Source organism: Culex quinquefasciatus, chromosome 1 (genome assembly GCF_015732765.1).
Source record: "Culex quinquefasciatus strain JHB chromosome 1, VPISU_Cqui_1.0_pri_paternal, whole genome shotgun sequence".
In the NCBI taxonomy this organism is placed as follows: domain Eukaryota; kingdom Metazoa; phylum Arthropoda; class Insecta; order Diptera; family Culicidae; genus Culex; species Culex quinquefasciatus.
This window is the reverse complement of record NC_051861.1, coordinates 93,447,649-93,468,029: the sequence shown is the minus strand read 5'-3', so window position 1 is coordinate 93,468,029 and position 20,381 is coordinate 93,447,649. Positions and strand designations below refer to the sequence as shown.

The following is a 20,381-nucleotide window of genomic DNA, read 5'->3' as shown; positions in this document are numbered from 1 at the left end:
TAAGATATTTACCTCTTTCGAGCAATATCAAAATTGAGATTTGTTCAACATTTGTGTTTACCTTGATTCAAAATTGAATTAATATAATAATAATTTTCAAAGAGGGTTGTGCGAGAAGAATTTGTTTAAAATAATTCTAGAAATTACAGTTTGAAGTTATATATTTATGAAGCACGTAAGCTACCAAGGGCGTAAGAGGGTTACATGTGACAAAATAATTGCAACCACTTGTACACTTTGGAAATTATTTTAATCTAATTTATTCTGGCCGTTGCAAATATTTTTCAAAGTTTATGTCGCCCCCCACATAACCATATAACTAAAAACATACCATAAATGAAACCATGAAAAATCATTAAAAAAAACAACTTTACTTCGTATCATATGAAATTTACCCAAGAATGCAACCATGTTTCAAAAACTCGCTTCAAATATCTGAATTGTGTTTTTTTTTTTTTTTTCATTTTAACTTAATGGTTTCTGAGACAAAAATTTGAAAGCAATTTTATGGTTGTAGAGTATAGATTTTAACTGCACTATTATTAAAAAAATACATCTCAACAAAAATACTAATAATTTTTTTTTAAATTGAATGCGATTTGAAAAACAGCATCAAAAAAGTAATGTTCAATATATTTTGTTGCAAAATATTAATCAGATAAAGGATCAGAATAATGTTCGTTCAAGCATTCAATTTTGTAACCCCATTAATTGATCCTAACTGACACTGTTTATTGTGTATTAAAGTTAATGTTGCTATAGAAAATTGTTGTCAACATATTCAAAATCGTGAACAAGGGTTCATGAAAATGGGCACTTCGAACAAAGTGTTCAATATGATTTTGAAAAACCCATGAAATTTAAACACTTTGTTCGTGGTTCCCATTTCATGAACGCTTGTTCACGATTTTGAACTTTTTCTGCGTGTAAAATGCTCAGTATTCAGTTCAATTGCGTCCTACAAAGGAGAAGCAACTCGCCTCAAAATTTTGACAGGAAGACAGGAGATTTTCAAAATTGAAAAGGGTTCATGAAAATGGGAACAAGGTAGCTGTCATACTAAAATGTTAAAGTCACTCAAAATATAGAGGAAAACGTACCATGAAATTTAAGCACTTTGTTCGTGGTTCCCATTTTCATGACGCTTGTTCACGATTTTGGGAACTCTTTTGAAAATCATACCTGTCAAAATTTAGCTCAAAATTTTGCAATTCTTTTCTCCTCATAGACGTACAAATTTGACGACACATTTGATTTAAAACCAAAGTTCCTTCAGTGCTTTAACTTTGGTAGTTTGCAGCATGTTCCCAGGTTTTCTTGAAGAAAAGGAGCATTTTAGAGTTATGATCAAAATTCACCTCAAAAATTTTAACGGATTCACTTCAAGTCCAATCAGTTGCATTTAATTCTGTTTAATGTCCCATGTGAATTGTTTGAAGTTTCGAAAAGTAGTTCAAAAAATGTGTATAAAAGCTCAGACTCAGTATCTTCCAAGCTATACACGAACCATGAAATTTGGACACTTTGTTCGAGGTTCCCAATTTCATAAACGCCTGTTCACGATTTTCGTAACTTATTTTTCTCCGTGTACAGACCAGCTGACTCAAAGCTACCCAAAGGGATACCGTTTCGGGTTGCACCCCCAATCGCACTATTTGCCGGGTCTTGTACCGGCCGGCGACGGCGGTGGCCTTCAGCTCCGTCGCCGGTCGTCTCGTACCACCGCGCGTACGTGACGTTGAATACCAAATTCTCGAAAAGTCACGACCATCAGCACAAATCGCCACATTCACACTTTTGTCCCGCACACACGGATTCTCTCTCTATGGGAATTTCATTGATAAAATTCCTTGAATGGCAGGACGGATTTCCCCCGACGGTCGGTGGTGGTTCTATACGTGGCCCGGTACAATTGGCCCCGATTTTCCGATTCCTCGGACCGATTTTGTTGTCTCGCAACACGTACGTTCCCTTAACCGGAGCAAGTGGAAGTCCTCGTTGAAGGTGTTTATGAGGTCCTGGAGATCCCGTCGAGTCTCCTTCCCTGACGAGCCGTATGTACAATAAAATATGTAAATAGTCGTGGGAAAGGACCGTCGGGAGTCCTCGTACCGCCCAAATCTCGAATCTTCCTTCGTTCCCTTTCACCTTAACCTTCGTTGATCCTTAAGATATTGCGTGTGTTTGCTTTCTTAAGGATCTCAACTACACAAACTGCACCTGAAGTTGTGTGCCAGGCCAGGTCTCCGTGCACCAATCAGCGATCCCGTTACGCACACCACCGCAAGTCTCGAAAGTCCTGCACGAATGTCCTGAACAGTGCAACAGAGAGCAAAAACAAGGCGAGCGGACTTACCGACAGGTATTGCACCGACTTAAGGATCAGTACCGATCGACAAGTCCTAGCGACAAGTGCTCCGACAAGAGCAACTACAACCAGTGTGATATTCTTTTTACTTTTTAATGTTTTAGTTTGTGATAAAGCAGTGATAGCAAAGCTTTAATTTGTGATTAATTTAAGTGATTTAGTGATATAGAATAATCAACCAGTGAAAAATGAAGGTGCTACGGAAACCGCTGACAGATTGCAACCAGAACATCTTGGGTAAATTGCGTTAAGCCGTATTAGGCTGCAATTCTGCAGTTGTGGGATGTGATTGAGGAGGATTGGTAGCAAATCAGTTAGAACGGAACTGAGAGGGTCGATTTATACCCCCTAATTTTGTGGTATTCCTTACGGTCGCAATAGCCATAAAAGAATTATTGTTATTTGCTAACTTTTGTGTTAGATTTGTATGGGGTGATGAATTTTTGACCTGATTTCGATTGTAGTTCTTATTCAATGATGTATTATCATAATTTATGATACAATTGGTAGCTGTACCGAAGCCAAAACATTCAATATAACGTCCATTTGAAATGTTTTGCAAAACAAATTAGCATTTTTTTTTTCAAAAAACATATTTTTTTAAACCGTAACTTGGCGGCAAAATTTGTGTCTATACTTCTCTATGACTCTGAAGTTACCCCTCTGTTTTGCCAAAAACATATCAAAAATTTCAAAAAATTTAAAGTTTAAATTAAATTTAATTAAATTAAATTTTGGAAAATTGATTTTTTTGTAAAAAAAAGTTGATAAAAAAATCTGCATTTCTACGCGTACCAATTTTTTTAATGGTCCTCATCAATACCTACAACTTTGCCGAAGACACCAAAAAATTAAAAAAATCCTTCAAAAGTAACAGATTTTCGAATATTTACGTACCAAAATTGTTTGAAGATGTGTATGGGTTTACCGATTTTCACTACTGTAGCAATTGAAATTTTATTTCAAATTTTTATGTAACCGAATGCTTTTCTCTAACTAAGGCTGACCGAAAAAGACAAGGGGATTGTGAATGCAAAGTTATTATTAATGAAAGGATCACAATTAAAGACACTCATAAATATTTCGAGAGCTTACCCTTCACATTTTCTTTTGTTGTGACATAAAAATAAAAAAAATTAAAATATGATTTTATAATTGTTGAAAATGATTCTTGCATCCGCTGACCCCTCGGTCATTTGGCTTTATTATTGTTTTTGACGTTTGACTGCATTTTAACTGGGATACAGTCCAGTTATCGAGCGCCCAGTGAAACAACACCCAGTTACGGAACCAGCACTGTGTCTTTATAAAAAGATTCTAGAAATTGAAAAAATAACACAAGAAAATTTTCCTTATGTTTCCTAGGCTGTTAATATTAGTCTCATTTATTCACATTCGACCTTCTGTCCTTTCGACGTTTTGTCCATTTGACCTTTTGTCCACTTTCGACCTTTAGTTCGTTCGACCTTATGCCTTTCGACCTTTTGTCACACATACAATTATTTATGCATTTCTAATCAAATAAAGGCTTATTATTTATTTTTTTTTGAATTTTGAAGTTATGGACCACAGATCGGAAAAAGACGTGTAATTTAGCAAAAAAAAAATCTCACAAATTTATTGATATTTTGCAAATTTCTGACAGACTGCAATGATTTATTTATTTAACATTTTCAATATACGTTTAGCCTGATTTTTATCAAAATTTGGAATTTTGTTTTATGTTTGCTTTTTGCAACCCCCAAAAGTGTAAAATAATCACGAATACGTCTCACTACACACAATTTCGCAAACAAGGACTAACTATGATATGTCAAGACATCAGACGAGTTCTACAGTTTTTTTAATTAACGCGCGACAAGAACTTGTTTTAGGATTATAAACTTAGCTTTTTTATTTTATCTTGTAAATTTCGTTTCAAATCAACGCAATTTCGATCACAATGACTTCATGTTCATCCATTAAGTCAAATCCTACAAGTTATTGTTTCATTAACAAAGCTTTTTACTATGAGTTGTTAGGGTAGAGGACCCAGTTTTCGCCCACCTACTGGATTTAATCTGTATTTAGCAAACTCATGCCGTTTTTGGTTGAATTTATTATGCAGGTTTACATATTCATTCATTTCTAGTACAAAATGATACTTTCCTAATGAATTTCTATTGATTATTAAGTTTTTATAGGCTTTTCAAAAAAAGCCTTACTGCAGCCGCCATATTTTTGTCAATTTAGACTACAGCGGGTAATAATGTTAATGAGGGGAAAAAACTCATTTTGTCCGAAAATAATGTGAATGAATAATTCATTAGTTCACTGTATGTTTGAATTTCATGAAAACCTAGTGATTTACCTGTTTTAAACGTTTACCAACGGTTATTTCAATAAAATAAAGTGGGCGATTTCTGGGGTCACGAAAAAACATTCGATCCAATTTTCCACCAGGGCGAAATCTAGTATTGTATTTTAAGATTTTATCTAGAACCAGTTTTCGTTTACCATAAAAACTTTACTAATCGCAACGAAATGTGCTTAAAAATATATTTGGAATATTCTAGATTATTTTTAAAGGTTAAATAATCATTTTAATTACTTTCATTCATAAGGGGTTTTGGTTCAAATATTGTAAAAGTTTACTGGTACATAGGAGAACAAATTAAGCAGAGGATGGAGCAGTAGTTACACATGTGCTTTAATATTTTTATTAAGAGGTACTCGATGTTTTATATTGAGTCAATTCGGGAACAAATGACCCATAGGGTTAAAGCTCCTTTAACAAAATCAACAACAACATGGAGCTAATTGTAACTGTGTACCCTTATCTTGGGTGAACAGGGACACATGAGTTCTATCACAAATTTTGATTCAGTCATATTTTTTAGTGAGAGTGAGAACATGTTTTGGTTTAAGTTATAATATACAGAGAATCTCAAAATATGTAGGATATCTGTAAAGGAAACTCCTATAGGGTTTTTTGAACTTCAATTTATTTTACGACAATTGTCAAATTTTAAAATATGTGCACATCAATGAAATTGAGCTTCGGAAACATGTTGTGTATCAATAGGAGACCATATTTGCTTAGCTTTGTTTCATAATTTCATTTGATTACTTGATTTTTAACGTGGGCGAAAACTGGTTCCAAGGGTGGACGAAAATTGGATTTAGGGGGGCGAAAATAGGCTCTTCAGAGCACTTTATTAAAACGCAAAATTTTATCAAAAATGAACATGTAAATGATAAAAACCTTGTGGAAACTTAAAATCAAACAGTTTATCAACGTTCTACAACAAATAGAACCAAAAACCATAAATTGTCATCAAATTCTCATCAAATTTCCTAGATTGCCACTATAAAGTGGGCGATTTTTGGGTCCTCTACCCTATTCCATTTACCATCATAATTAGGCACAACATGTCCTGCTGTTTCATTAGTTTTATCGCCTCCAAAACATCGATACAGCTTGTTTTGTTCAACTTTGGCGTACTCGCAGACGATAGAACGATAGTTTGGCAAGTAAATAAATTGCATTATCATAAATCCGGATCAACGCGCCCTCTATTAGCCATTCCAATTAATTTGCGCTTGTCCATCAGTGGGAACCTCACAAACTCCGCTCGTAATGTGTGTAGACATTAGTGTAATTATCACTACGCTAATCGCCTCCCTTTTCTCTGAACTTCCAACTTCTGTTCAATAGTTTTTGCTTTAACTCTTGACTGCTTTTCTCCCCCTTCCAGGTCTCGCCACCCGCTGCGCCATGAAGGAGAAGAGCAAAAACGCGGCTCGGTCGCGGCGCGAAAAGGAAAACGCCGAGTTCCTCGAGCTGGCCAAGCTGCTGCCGCTGCCGAGTGCCATCACGTCCCAGCTGGACAAGGCGTCCATCATCCGGCTAACCACGTCGTACCTGAAGATGCGCCAGGTGTTCCCCGAAGGTAGGTTATTATGACGTGGCAATCATTTTCAGTGTTTCAAATGTCAAAATGTAGTTGCACGTTTAGCCACCTACGGCGCTGCTATCGCAATGCTTTACTTTAACATTCATATTTTCGTCACAAACGAGAAATTGAAATTAAATTTTTGCATCACGAAATTTGCAATTCAAACAATATTGCACTCGAAAATTTAATGAGAGACAAAAATAACACTGATAATGATTGCACTTTTTGTTTTCCACGTTGGACCTGTTTACCATTTTTTCCTCTCCTCTCCTCCACGGAGACCTCTGCTGGAGTGAACCGAGTAACCACTCCAGCGGAGATCGAGTGCCCCCGTATGCAAATAACTCTCCACGCGAGTTTGTTCATCGAGCATAATCGAGTTTTAAGGTGCGAGGGGGTGGACAAATTGATGATAACCGAAAAAAAAATCATCATCATAATCAACATCGTTTCCTTCCTTCACTTTTTCCCCGGAGATTGCTGATTGCTCAGCTCGTCGTCGTCCTTCTTTTTTTTTTTAATCTGGGCCACAAAAAATTATAACCATAAATTGGAATGCGATCATATCGCGCGCGGGATTTTTATGATAATTTCTTTTCAATCTGGGTGACAGCGAGAGAAACGAACGTGATGCGGCCAAAGTGGCCATTTTTTAGAGGTGTGATGCTGTCATCCGTGCTCACTTTATTGAGTTTGTACAAGGTGCAGGTGAGGCTTGAACCTGAAATTCCATTAGAGAGTGAAAGGAATGTTGTCGGGCTGATAAGAATCTGATTGCTTGAGTTATGAATATAAATAGGATCGTTTGAAAAAGGAACATTCAAGTTTAAATCTGTTTTAAATTATATTATATACACGGTATTTATTTGCTTTTATCACTATGTGTAATAAAATCTGTAATTTGAGCTCGATTTAAGCTATTTATAGCATAACTCAATAGGATTGCCACTTAAAACTCGACTTAAACCATTTTTAAAAAATCCGGATTTTCCTTTTTTTCTCAAACGTCAAAAACTGGAAGGAGCGTCACTGACTACGCCCGTAGTCCTGTTAGATCTTTCTTGATCAGGACAGTATAGCTCTGGTTCCTTGCAAGTGTCCTATTTTCTTACCTCCACGTTGGCTTGGTTTCATGATGACCTAGCTGGTGGCCTGTGGAAACGGATCGTAAACCTTTGACCATCGAGGGTCAGAGTCGAGACGGCTAGAAGAAAGGGGCGCGTCAATGTGGGAAAGGGAAGTAATTTGTGATTGTAGACGGTATTGTTTTGATTCGCAGTATGTTGAGTCAACTGCTGTGGATGTACCTGAACGTTGCAGAACGGGGTTTCCTCTCTCCTTTCCATTTCCAGCTACCATCTATCATCTGTTTATTTTGTTTCACTGATTTTCTTAAACGGCTTCTGTTTACTATCCTCCATTTGATTTCGATTTTACTTATTTGATTCTCTTATTTCTCAACGCTTTTCCACTCTATTTTACCAATTGATGCAACAAACTGTCTGCTTTCCCTTAATTTGGCAGCAATGTAAATTTTGTTTATCATGTGCCTTTTTTATTTATCTATTTCTATTTCTCATCTTCCTGTAAATTGCCCTCAATACAATCTAAGCATGTTTGTTACTTCTATTTATTAACTATTGTTAATTTCTTTATCTTCTTCATAAATTACTATCTTTCTTTTACTATTGATTCTTTACATAGTATATTTCTTTCACTGTCCATTGTTTTGAAACTTCACCTTTTCTTAAGCAAGTGAGGTTCGAGCCCTGACTCAATTTATGGAATGATTAAAGGATTAACACAAATATTACTATTGTACTTTTGAAAAACTTTTATAAAATGCTTAGGTCCAGAAAATTGTAACAAAACACCGCGACAGAAGAAATAGCGACAGATAAACACGACTCAACAATAGGGAAGATTTCAGGAGAAAGCAATACACAGTAAATAACAATTAGTTTTTAAATTCAAACTAAAAATAAAACAGTTTTTGCTTTAATGAAAGTTAATAGGCACACTATAAATGGTTAGGCGCTTATACTTACATCAAACCCTACGTAATGTACCACCCCCGGCCGAGTTAAAATGCGTAACCGGAAAGGAAGGTGTGTGTGGCACGAACACTCAAAGCGTGTTCTAGCGTGTTGCTCGTACTGACTCAGAGCAAGGGTGAGATGTAGGTGTAAGGGCAGTGCGTGTTCGTCGGGAACCTGGTGCATAAGATCGGTCAAGGCCCGTTCTACACTGAAAATTGCGAATTGCGAATTGCGAACGTCAAAAACTACTTGCTACTACTACTCAACGATTCAACGAGCACGGGGTTTCACTTTTTTGACAACTGTCAGTTGTTGCAATGCCTTGGCAATGCCAAAACAATTCCCCCCTCACTTCGTCTCACCATCCAGCTCCATTTTTGTTGACTTTCTTGGTAAATTTTAAACCATGCCAGATAAACAAAAAGTGTTTTTTCAGTGTTTTCTTTCCAAAAATTAACCATTTTTAAATGTTTATTTATCTTTTTCTTACCTTTATCTTTTAAAATTTCATTTTAATCTTTAAAAAATATTCTTAAAAATACTATTTGAAGAAAAGTACAATTGTTTGATACTGAACATAAATTTAAGATTTTCTTCCTTGAAAAGTCTCAACGAGTTTCCCCACCAGCAGAGTCACTTTAAATTGTTTCCTCATTACTTTGAGGCTATCATGCCGCCCACAAACCCTTCCGGCCATGACCACCAGCCAGAACCCTGCTGCTGAGGCAGCATCAGTCAACCGGAAAGTCCTTGTATCGACCTCTCCGACGCCGCCACTCAAAGACTGACAATTACATCAATATAACCACCAGGCGGAAAAATGCCTCAAGGGCCAGCCCAACCCAACCGGGAAAGCCACCCTCCACTCTTTGTGAGCTTCCATCAACACGAAACGTATGCTTCTTGTTATTCTAGAGGGGACTTGTCGGATGTCCCACGCCTCGTCACTTCCTGCTGAGCTCGCTAATAGGGTGTCCTGCTGCTGTTACTTCATAGGATTTCTTCAGAAAATCGCATTTAATTATATATTTCACTAAACCCGACAAAGTTTGATCAATAATATTGTTTCAAGGATATAAAATAACAAGTTATTTAGCGAAACCTTTCGCTTCTTTTCAATGAAGTTTTTGCTTGAAAACACATTTCAAAACTTTATTCAAGCGTCAAAGTACCCAAAATATTTTATGTAATATCGGAATACATGTCTTACCCCTACATATAATAAAATGTTGGTGAAGGAACTGAACCCCATAAATTTAGCAACAGTTATTTTCAAATCAACGGAGCTAAATTTGCAGTCAAATTGTGAACTCACAGAGAATCACTCTCTTCAGCCAAGCCGGCCCAGAAATCACAAAAGGGGGAAATAATAGGCGAACAAAGTGATAAAAATTATGCTGACAAATAAAAACACATTTTCAAGTGGATCACCGAGCGTCGGGTGTACATTTAATGACGACGACGACGACGCTGAAATGCCTCTTGAGGGCGTCGAGCGGTTGTTTTCTTTTCTAATTATTATTCTTCCTTTTCTTCTTCCTCTTTCCAGGACTTGGGGACGCCTGGGGCTCGCAGCACATCCCGAGCAACCCGCGCGACCTGGCCATCAAGGAGCTCGGCTCGCATCTGCTCCAAACCCTGGACGGGTTCATCTTCGTGGTGGCCCCCGACGGCAAGATCATGTACATCTCCGAGACCGCCTCCGTGCATCTCGGACTCAGCCAGGTCGAACTGACCGGCAACTCCATCTACGAGTACATCCACAACTACGACCAGGACGAAATGACCTCGGTGCTGTCGCTTCACCCGAACATGTTTGGCCCCTCAACCCCACCTCCACCTCCACCCCCGATTCCACCGGCCATGGGAAACTCGCCGTCGCCGCTCATTAGCCAAGGACCCCCGTCGGAGTCACCCCCGCAGAGCACCAGCAGCTGTCCCGCCTCCTCACTCTCGCCGGGAGCGGGGCTGCAGCCGCACCTGGGACCACCGCCGCAGGTTCCGCCGGGAATGAGCCCGCCGTTGTCGTCCTCCTCGTCGTCGCACATTCCCAATGTGGTTCCACCACCTTCAGCGCCTTCCAACCATCACAACCCGCATCAGCATCCGCCACCGCAGCACCACGGTCATCCGCATCAGGTGAGAAAAGTTTGAACATTACATTTGGCAATTCAACTACCTTCTCAACTCTTGATTTTAAAGTCATTAGAAAAATGTTCAATTTAATTGAAAAGGATTCAGTTAATTAATTTAGTTCAACTTCTAAAGGAGCAATTAGACTATGGCAAACAAACAAACAAACTCGCACTTTTTTGTGGCAAACAAAGCAAAATGTATGCATGATGACGTTTCTGCAAACATATGCAGGCAAGCAAACAAAGCAAACTGCCAAACTGTCAAAAAGTTTGTTTGTTTGCGAGTTTGTTTGTGATAATCTAATACGTCCGTAACATTTTTTTATCAAAACTATGGAAACTAATTAAAACAAAAATCAACATTTATTTATTTTCCTTTTGCTCTTGAGCTAAGAGGAAACAATGCGAAACAACAAAAAGGGTAAACTTTTTGTAATTTGAGAAAAAATAATAAAATTATTTTCATATTGTTTGTCAATTTATCAATTACAGTCGACTCTCTGCTTGTCGACCTTCTCGATCTCGATATTGCTCCATCTACCGAAGCCTGAAGCCTGAAAATTGGCGAAACAGTTGCAGCTGTCATAATGCTTATGCGCCCTTGCTCCAAATTTGTTCTGAAAATCTCTTCCAGTTGTCAATACAGAGCGGATTCGTTAATTTGAATGCTTGCTATTTTGAACGTATTCGAATTACAAAGCAGTCAAACGTCAAAACTAAGTTGTCAAACCAATGTTTACATTTCGATCCCTTTGTTCGTCGATTTCCGAGCTCGTTTTTTTATGTTTAAGGTTTTGATTAGTTATTAATTTCTGCCAGGTGTGAGCTATTAGTTTTATGTATGTCAAGTTTTGTGTTTATCTCGTACCGGGATGATGAAGTTTACAATTTAAAGCAGCTTCGCGCTGTTCGGGATAATGTTTATAACTTGAACAAGGAAATTGTTTCAAAAACGTTGTTTTGTGAGTTTTTGTGATGTTATTTAGTCTTTGGTGAAAAAATTGGACGAGATACTGGGTTTTTTTCAGTTTTGTGATGAGCGGTTCAACGTAAAATGCGTTTTTTTCACGTTGAAATCAGTTGTAAATGTGTCAAATAACGTTCAACTATGCGAAAAGCAGATCGAGGAAAAATAAGTAATAAATGAATTTGTTCTGCTAATTAGGATACTTTGTATGTTAGAATATTGGAATATTTTTTAACTATATTTATGATTATATTGCATTATATCATGCATACCATGATTTTCCACCTTGGCCATAACTGACAGCTCGCATCATATAGATTCGAAGGAAGTTCCATCCGAATTAACGAATCCGATCTGTATTTTCACTTTCTCATGACTTGTATTCTATAGCAAAACATTTAAAAAAACAAAAAAAAAATACATTGGTTTAAAAAACACACACACTCTACAAACAATCAGACGTAAGTAGAAACTAATCTAAAAATGAAGAATAATGATAAAAAAATACTTGACAGCTTACTTTTTGAAAACAAATAGTGGATTCGCCAATTCAAATGCAGTTACAAAGTTATTCGAGCTAGAGAATCTGTATTCCTAAGCGAAAAGCCATTTTAAAATACGCATTCACATTTGTCAAAATAACTTGCAGCACTGCAAATGTCAAAGCCCGAGCATGACTCTTTTTCAGATTCTTTTTTTTTTGAAAATCATTTTATTCAAAAAAAAAACAAAAATCATGACGGCTGTGTTCCAGCTAAAAATCTGCAAAAGCCATTTATTTTATTATTGTTTTTATTCGTTTTGCCCTTTTCCGAATAAAAAAATCACTCCATCACTTGTTATCGATCGAACTAAGCCACCGCATAGAGACATTTGTTGTGCATGAATAGTATACTTCGGTTCGCAAATTTAGTATTTTTTTATGAATGTCAAATGTAACTAAATGCGTTTTTTCAATCAAGTTATGCTAAACAACCCTACCGAAAGAATCCGGTGAAAATAAAAAAAATCCCCTTTCTAAAATATCTTCATATAAATTCCGCTTTTTGTGCTAACCATTTTTTCGAAGCTAACTTTTCGAAAAGCGTTCTAGACTATTTTGAAAAGTAATCATCGATTTGCTTCAATTTGTTGATTTTTTAAATTGAATTGGTCAATATTTCAAAAGCCCTCGTGTTTACTCCCAACATGAATCTTGGCAATGGCCAGGCCTACGTCGTCAAGCTATCCGCAGAAATTATTCAACGAAAATAAATATTTTTTTTTAATTAAAGTAAGAATTCTTTTATTATTAGGAAAACTAATACAGAATTTGTTAGTTTTAAACAAATTTCTGCAAACTACTGCGGTTCAGACTCGCATTGATAAACACTTAAGTACCGTAAACCGGGGTGAGATTGATAGCTGGGATGACATTGATAGAATCAAGTTTTTTTAGCAAAACAAAAATACGAGTTAACTACATACGGAATGGTATGGAGCCATAATGAAGCAGCTTTCAAATATTTTTTTTATGTTTTAAAAGTTAGATAGCTATAATTAAGAAAACATTGATAAATAGGATTGCTTATCTTATTGTTTCAGCTCCATCACCATCATCATCATCACCACCACCACTTTGGGCAGCACCAGCAATCCCAGACGATAGAGATCGAGCGAACGTTCTTCCTGCGGATGAAGTGCGTGCTGGCGAAGCGGAATGCCGGACTAACCACTTCCGGCTACAAGGTAAGCTGCAATATCGGTATATTTCAGTAAGTTGAAAGATTTTGATTTGAGGTTTTCGGATTAACTTTCATTGTTGTGTTGCACTTCTTGGAGCAGCGCAGTTTTCCCGCGAAACTTCAACTGCACGTTAGAGAGAATCTGTTCAAGTCCGGCCTCTGTTTTGGACACAAATGAGACTCGAAGTTTAACAAAAATATGAAAACAAGCAATTATACGTGCCTCGCCAGCCAAAACATTTTCAAGAGGGAGAGCAGAGCCCACTCCGGTTCGTAAATGGAGCATACAAAGTATATCGAGCCAATATCCGACGACGACGACTGTGGCGACGGCTGGATGTCGTGGTTTTATGTTTCATCCCGACTCGGATAACAAAACAAAGCGCGCGCGAGATCATGTGCCGGGGTTTGTCGAGTACGAAAGGGGGTGAACCCCTTTGGAGGAGTTTGTTTTTAGAAAATTCCGGGCAGCACAACACACCACTTGTGCAATTAGTCAATTATTCAATCTGAGCTCATTAGGCCGCGACGAAACGCTCACGCCAAGATCAAACGCCAGATATGCAACACTTCTTCAACAAAAAAAAAAAAAGAGGAGGAGGTGTTCACATATTCCACTTCTTGATTAACTTTTAAATCATATCTTGTCTGGGTAATCAACCGAAATCATACGGTTCGAATTAGTATGCACGGGCACGGCAATTCTTGCGCTGCGCTGAACCCTTTCGTATTCAAATGATCCGCTGAAGTGGTCTCATTTCTTTCTTTACACTTCTATTCTCTGCAGGTAATCCACTGTTCCGGTTATACGAAGGCGCGCATCTACCCGGGTGATTCGACGTACGGCGACGGCCACAGCTGCATCCAGAACCTGGGCCTGGTGGCGGTCGGCCACTCGCTGCCCCCGTCGGCCATCACCGAAATCAAGCTGCACCAGAACATGTTTATGTTCCGGGCCAGCATGGACCTGAAGCTGATCTTCCTCGATGCGAAGTAAGTTTAATTATCGACTGTGATCATTGATCATTCCGTTGATTTCCGGTCCGCTGTCCAAAAGTCCGTCGCTCCGGTTCCGTTGTCCGCAATCGTAGCACGCGTCTTTCATTACTTTGTTGTTTTTTACGCTAACTGTCAAATCCACTCGCCAAGATTCATTTATAAAAGGTCGTGCGTGATTCGATGTGTAGTTTTGTACTCTAAACTGGGTTCGGTAAATAAACAAAATTTAATAGTAAATAAATCCGAGAAAACGAGTCGAGAAATTTGATTTATCTCAAAATTCAATCAAACTGCGACGATACGCGTAATTCAATACCAAATCCAAGGGGGATGGTAATGCAAAAAAGTAAACAACAAATCATCCACCCGAAATCCAAACTTAGATCTCCACAATCCCGGCTCAGGTCACCGTCGCCGGTCCATCAATGAACCCAACCCATCGGGGCCCAGACGGCATCCTTCCGCCTCTTCCCCACTGCTCTATGTATTTGCCCGGCAGTATCAAATCCGCGGGACGTGTCAAAGCTTGTTTGCTGCCAAGTGCTACCTTTTTTTACTCTCCGAATTCCGGTTTTATTTGCTCGGAATATTGTGTTGTTGTGTTGTTTGTACGGCACTTGCCCCTTTGTGATGCCCTCTAATGATTTTTTTCCTATCATTTTTTCGTCAGGGTGGCCCAGCTGACTGGGTACGAGCCGCAGGATCTGATTGAGAAGACACTGTACCAGTATATTCACGCGGCGGATATCCTGCAGATGCGGTATTCTCACCAAATATGTAAGTGTCGGGATCGATTACAGTTAAAATAGGCTAAAATCATAGGGGTGGTGAGCAAACCCATTGAAAAAAGTATGGTGCAAGTTAGTTTTACATCAATGTTGGTAATTTCTGTTTAGAGTGTCAGGTTAAATTTGATGTTTGAAGTATTTTTGACAGTAGAAATTTCTTATGGTTTGCCATAAAACGCCACGCAGAAGCATCACCAAGCAAAAGTGTGACAAAATAAAGGGGGCGGATCAAATTACACTCTCTCTCTCTCTTCCCTCCTCTTCCTCTCTTTCTATCTCTCTCTTTTACGAAACTAATTTTCATCTTCTCTATCTTGTCCTCTCCTCCATGCAATGCGCTCGCGCTCTCTTCCCACCACCATTGTGGCTGCCCGCAGTGATGTTCAAGGGCCAGGTGACGACCAAGTACTACCGATTTCTGACCAAGGGTGGCGGCTGGACGTGGGTGCAGTCGTACGCGACCGTGGTGCACAATACCCGCTCCTCCCGGCCCCACTGCATCGTCAGCGTCAACTACGTGCTGAGGTAAGTTTCGCGCTTCTTTCTTTGAAGAGATTTTTGGCGTCTCCATGATTTTTTTTGAAGCAAAATTACAGTACATTTTATAGCTAAAATGTTTCAACATGAAATGAAATTTTCTTCGTGATTGTGCTATCTTCGCGTTCGGAAATAACAACTACAATTGATTCTGTAAAAATTGAAATTCTCAAGAAATATTTTATATTTTCCTCGATATCTCAAAATTAGTACAAGAAATACTTTTGTTTTCTCCGGGAAACATAATGCCTGAAATGCTCAGTTTTACAATTTAGATTGTATTTACTCGACAACAATCATTTTTCTAAACTTTATTCTTCCTGCATCGTCCTGACTCGTTTATCCACAGTCCCGATATTTCGACTATTCGAAGTTTGACTATCCGATGTTTGTCAAAGTCTTCAAATTATCTAAATAACTTGTATAGCGAATTTGATCACAGTATGGCAAAACGTATATCTAAAAACTCTAAAATATGTACTTGTGTTCTAATTTTTTATTCTTAAATTCTTCAATTGAAAAAAAAACATAAAGAAATAAAAAATCAACTTCTTTTCAAATTCTTCGGTGCCGCCATTTTTTTCGCCATCTTGAGATTACTTTGGTTTAACTTTGAAGCATTTTTATAGTTAATTTTTATATTTGAGGAAAAAAATCGTTATTCGATTATTAGAAGTGGAGTTTTGCAATGGACTTTGAAAAAACTATTACGAACTGCATTTAATTTTTTGGAATCCTTAGATTTTCGAGTCTTGATTTTTTTTTTTTGTAATTGAATGCAATTTTTATTTTTTTTGGATTTTTTAATTTTAAAATTTCTGAACTGTTGAATTTTAGAATTGAAGAATTAAAAATGTTATAATTTCCAAATTCTTGAATTCTAAAATTCTACAATTCAGAAATCTTTAAATTGAAAAATCAAAAAAATCAAAATTGCATACAATTAAAAAAAACTAATCAAAACTCGAAAATCTGAGGATTCCAAAAATTAAAATACAGTTCGTAATAGTTTTTCCGAAATCCTTTCCAAATTTGAAAATTACAACATTTTTAATTCTTCAATTTAGAAATTTTAGACTTTTCTAATAAATAAATTTTTAAATTTATAATTTTCAATCCTGATTTTTTGAGTTTCAAACAAGGGGCTGGAAACTCTTAGAGCTATAATTATTATGTTAACCAGTATATCAAAATATATGTTAGTATACTTATTATTTCCTTCACATATCGCCAGTATACTTACCAATATACTGAGAGTATCTTAATATACTGACAGTTTATTGCTTTTCGGTTAGTATACTAATAAGTATACTGGAATATCGTAAGTATACTCAGTATTCTTAAGTAATATTAGAGTTTCCAGCCCCTTGGTTTCAAAAGGTTTTTTTTATTTTACATTTTTTTTCTGAGTTTCTAAAATCTTGAATTTTTAAATTTCTGGATTTTTTGACTCACTTTTTTTTTAATTTTTGGATTTTTAAATCTCTAAATTTTAAAATTTAGTTAGTTTCTTTTGAAAGGTGCAAAAGCTATTGTGTTTCATATGTTTTAAGAACCATAAAAAAAAACTCTAAAATTATGGATTTTTTTTGTGTTTTTTGTTAGGATTTTTTTTTATTTTTAAATGCCGTCATTTTTGTCGATAACTTTGAAGTTTTTTTAGAGTCATATCATATTCATGATCAGAGACCCAAATTTTGATAACATAAAAAATTTCGTGATTCGATTATTCGGAGCTAAATGTTGGCAAGAACTTCGAAAAATCGAATTCGAACTGTATTTAAATTAATTATTTAACAGATTTTTTACTTTTATTTAAAAAAAGATCTGTATTTTATTTTTTTATTTATGATTCCAACAATTTTTAGAAAAATAAATTTTAAATTTTCTCAGTTCTCGAATTTTGATGTTTTTTCTAAATTTTCGAATTTTTCCAATGGAGCACCCACAGTCGAGCAGTTTTTGACAGTTCGCTTCATAAGAAATACATTGTAGAAAAAATCAAAAACTGCTCGAATGGAAGTGTTCCATTCTTTAAACATTGATTTTTTAATGAAAATTCATCAATACAGTAGTTGTTCGGTAACTGGGCTGAGAACGTAGCCCAGTCACCGAATGTTGCTCGTTAACTGGGCTGAACCAAACATTACGAGGGGACCACCGATGCATAATATTTTCCAGATGAAATATAAAAATAAAAGTTACTCAAATTTATTTACAATGCTTACTTTTCATATTTCTTTAGTTGTAACTTGAAATTAAACAAAAGTTTGAAAAAAGTTTTTCTATTTATTGAATATGATTTTTGCATCCATTAACCCCTCGGTTATTTTGGTTTGTTTTGATTTTTAGACGTTAGTCTGCTTTTTAACTGGGCTACGGCCCAGTTATCGAGCGCCCAGTTAAAAAGCAGCCCAATCAAACAACGCCCGAACAACTACTGTATATTTTTTTTATTTTTAAACTGTAGAGTTTTTTTTTTAATTTCGTAAATTTTTGAATATTTGAATTAAAAAAAACATAGGGTTTTAAATTTCTGAATTTGAGGTTTATCAATTTCAGTATTTTTATGTTAATAAATTTATGATTTTTTAGAATTTCTGTTACGTTAATTTTTTAAATTTTCAACTTATGAAAATGTAATTCATTGAAATATTTGTATTTTTTTATTACTGAATATTTGTTTATTTATTTATTGTCATAACATAAAGTGACTATAATTATGGCTTTTCTCTCTGTTTTACTTGATTAGGCTGGTACAAATTGTATTTAAAGTTTTTGCACTTTTTCCATTCAAATGTTGAAACTATGGCTTGTAATTTGGTTTTTTTGTCCCCCATTTCAAAAGGCATCATGTACATTTTGCCACTTTCTGAGTTATTGCATATTCTGAAAGTACTCCTAAAGTCGAGAACAGAACACTGATGAAGTCTGCAAGTAGTAGACGAAATACGTATCTGTCAAGATATTAAAATATATAGCGGAATTAAAAGGAACAACTCGTCTCTTTGTATTCACAGTAATGCATTCTGCTAAAACGCTCAACCAAACCACAACTCCTAATAAGCTACCTCTCCACCAAAAAGTAACATAAACAAAATCTCTGCCATCAGCAGTCCCTGTTTATATAGCTCTGTCAACCTGTCAAACAAAAGACTACATGAACCTCGTGACGAAAAAAAAGCAACATGAACAAAGCGCCATGTACATTCGGCGAAGAAAAAGCGTCCCCCTCAATGACAGCAGGGTGATATAGACGTTGGTGATTTCAAAAGAAGTTATGTTTGTTTTTCTCAAATAAAATTACGGAAATAATGTTTTATTGAATTTGGATGATCAAGTATCAATAAAAGCAACGTTTTCCATCGTTTGTTATCATTAGAACATCTTATTTTGCTTTTATATTAAAATGGGAATTAAAATGGATGCTCAACATTCAAATGCGTTTCTCAAAAATCAGTTTACATGATGCTTTTGAAATGTTGGCGTCGAATTCTTGATTTTCAATATTATTTTATCGATTAAAACAATATTTAAAAGCTTGTCATTTTCAATCGCGTTCAAATAAGCAAATCGAACAGTTTTTTTTTCATCAAAAGACTTTTTGTTCCTTTTCAGCTGCCAACCGCTTAAGAAAAATCTTATCGTGACCCTTAAGGAAATTTCCTTGACCTTTCTTGAGCGTTTTTAATATCCGTACTATTCTTTAACACTCACACACATTTTAATAAATTAGATATTTGAAAAAAAATCAAGCAAAATAACGTAAATTGGCAAAATTCGAAGTGTAAACAAACATCCCAGATCGAGCTCGAATTTGTAATTAAACCTGGTTGATCAGCAATTGTCTAGAACTTTGTCCATCTGTTATTTGCCTTCCTATTGAAATTTATTAAGTGCAGTAAGGTACTTCAAACGTTATTGCATAAGTCCGGTGGTTTTGTAAGAAAACGAGTATTTTAGAAACGTATTACAAAGAACTTTCCAAGATTTCCAACATATTGAAGGTCTGACAACTTAATCAAATGTTATGAACACTTCAGTGTTATCGATACAAAATATTCAGAACCTGCGATTTTCCCTTTTGTCAAAAAATCATGGAGACGCTCGGTGAATAACTTCAACCAATTAGAAAATCAAACTAATAATTTTCCCTTTTTCCTTCCCCGCCAACAGTGACCAAGAAGCGCGCGATCTGCTTCTCAACGAAGTGCAAGGCCCGATGATCCCGAAACCCGAGGTCCAGACACCGGCCGCTACACCCGCAAGCGTAGCCGCTTCCGTGACTCCGATCTCCCCACCTCAACAACCGCAACAACAGCAACCTCCGCAGTCTCAGCCTCAGCACGCGATCCCAATGCCAATGCAACCACAACAACCTTCGGTCGCTTCTCAGTCTCAGCACCAGCAGCAGCAGCAGCAGCCGATTCTCCCGCCGCACAACCCACTGCTGGTGAAGGAAATGAGCAACTATCTGCAGCTGCACCAGTTTGACGACGACAGCTCCGGTCTGCACCAGATGCAGATCCAGGGCGGAACCGGAACGGTCCATCACCATCAGCAGCAGCAGCAGCCTTCGACGGTTGTGGTTCCACCTCAGCAAGACTTTGACCAGCAGTACAGCAGCCAGGGCAGCTTCCTGATGGACTCGAACCAGGGCGAGTTCCTGGACTCGTACTACGATCCGATCTACCAGGCGTACGACCCGCAAGGGGACGGCTCGAACGCGAACGTGCTGCGACCGTTTTCGGCCAGTTCCAACAGCTGCAGCAGCTCGGACGGGGAGGCCCACCTGAACGCCACGTACATCCCGAACACGGCGCTCATCCAGCAACACCAGCAACAGTACGACGACATGAATCAACACTTTGCGATGGCCGGTTGCT

The 20,381-nt window shown here is 37.1% G+C and overlaps 1 protein-coding gene across 1 annotated transcript in view; it reads left to right on the top strand.

The window, feature by feature from the left end:
* The window catches only part of LOC6042730 (protein single-minded), a 61,498-nt gene that overhangs the window by 28,258 nt on the left and 12,859 nt on the right, over positions 1–20,381 (top strand). The window contains exons 2-3 of the mRNA XM_038248417.1: positions 6,106–6,300; positions 9,895–10,403. Coding sequence (XP_038104345.1) covers positions 6,106–6,300; positions 9,895–10,403 — 704 coding nt within the window. The remainder of the gene's footprint in view (positions 1–6,105; positions 6,301–9,894; positions 10,404–20,381) is intronic.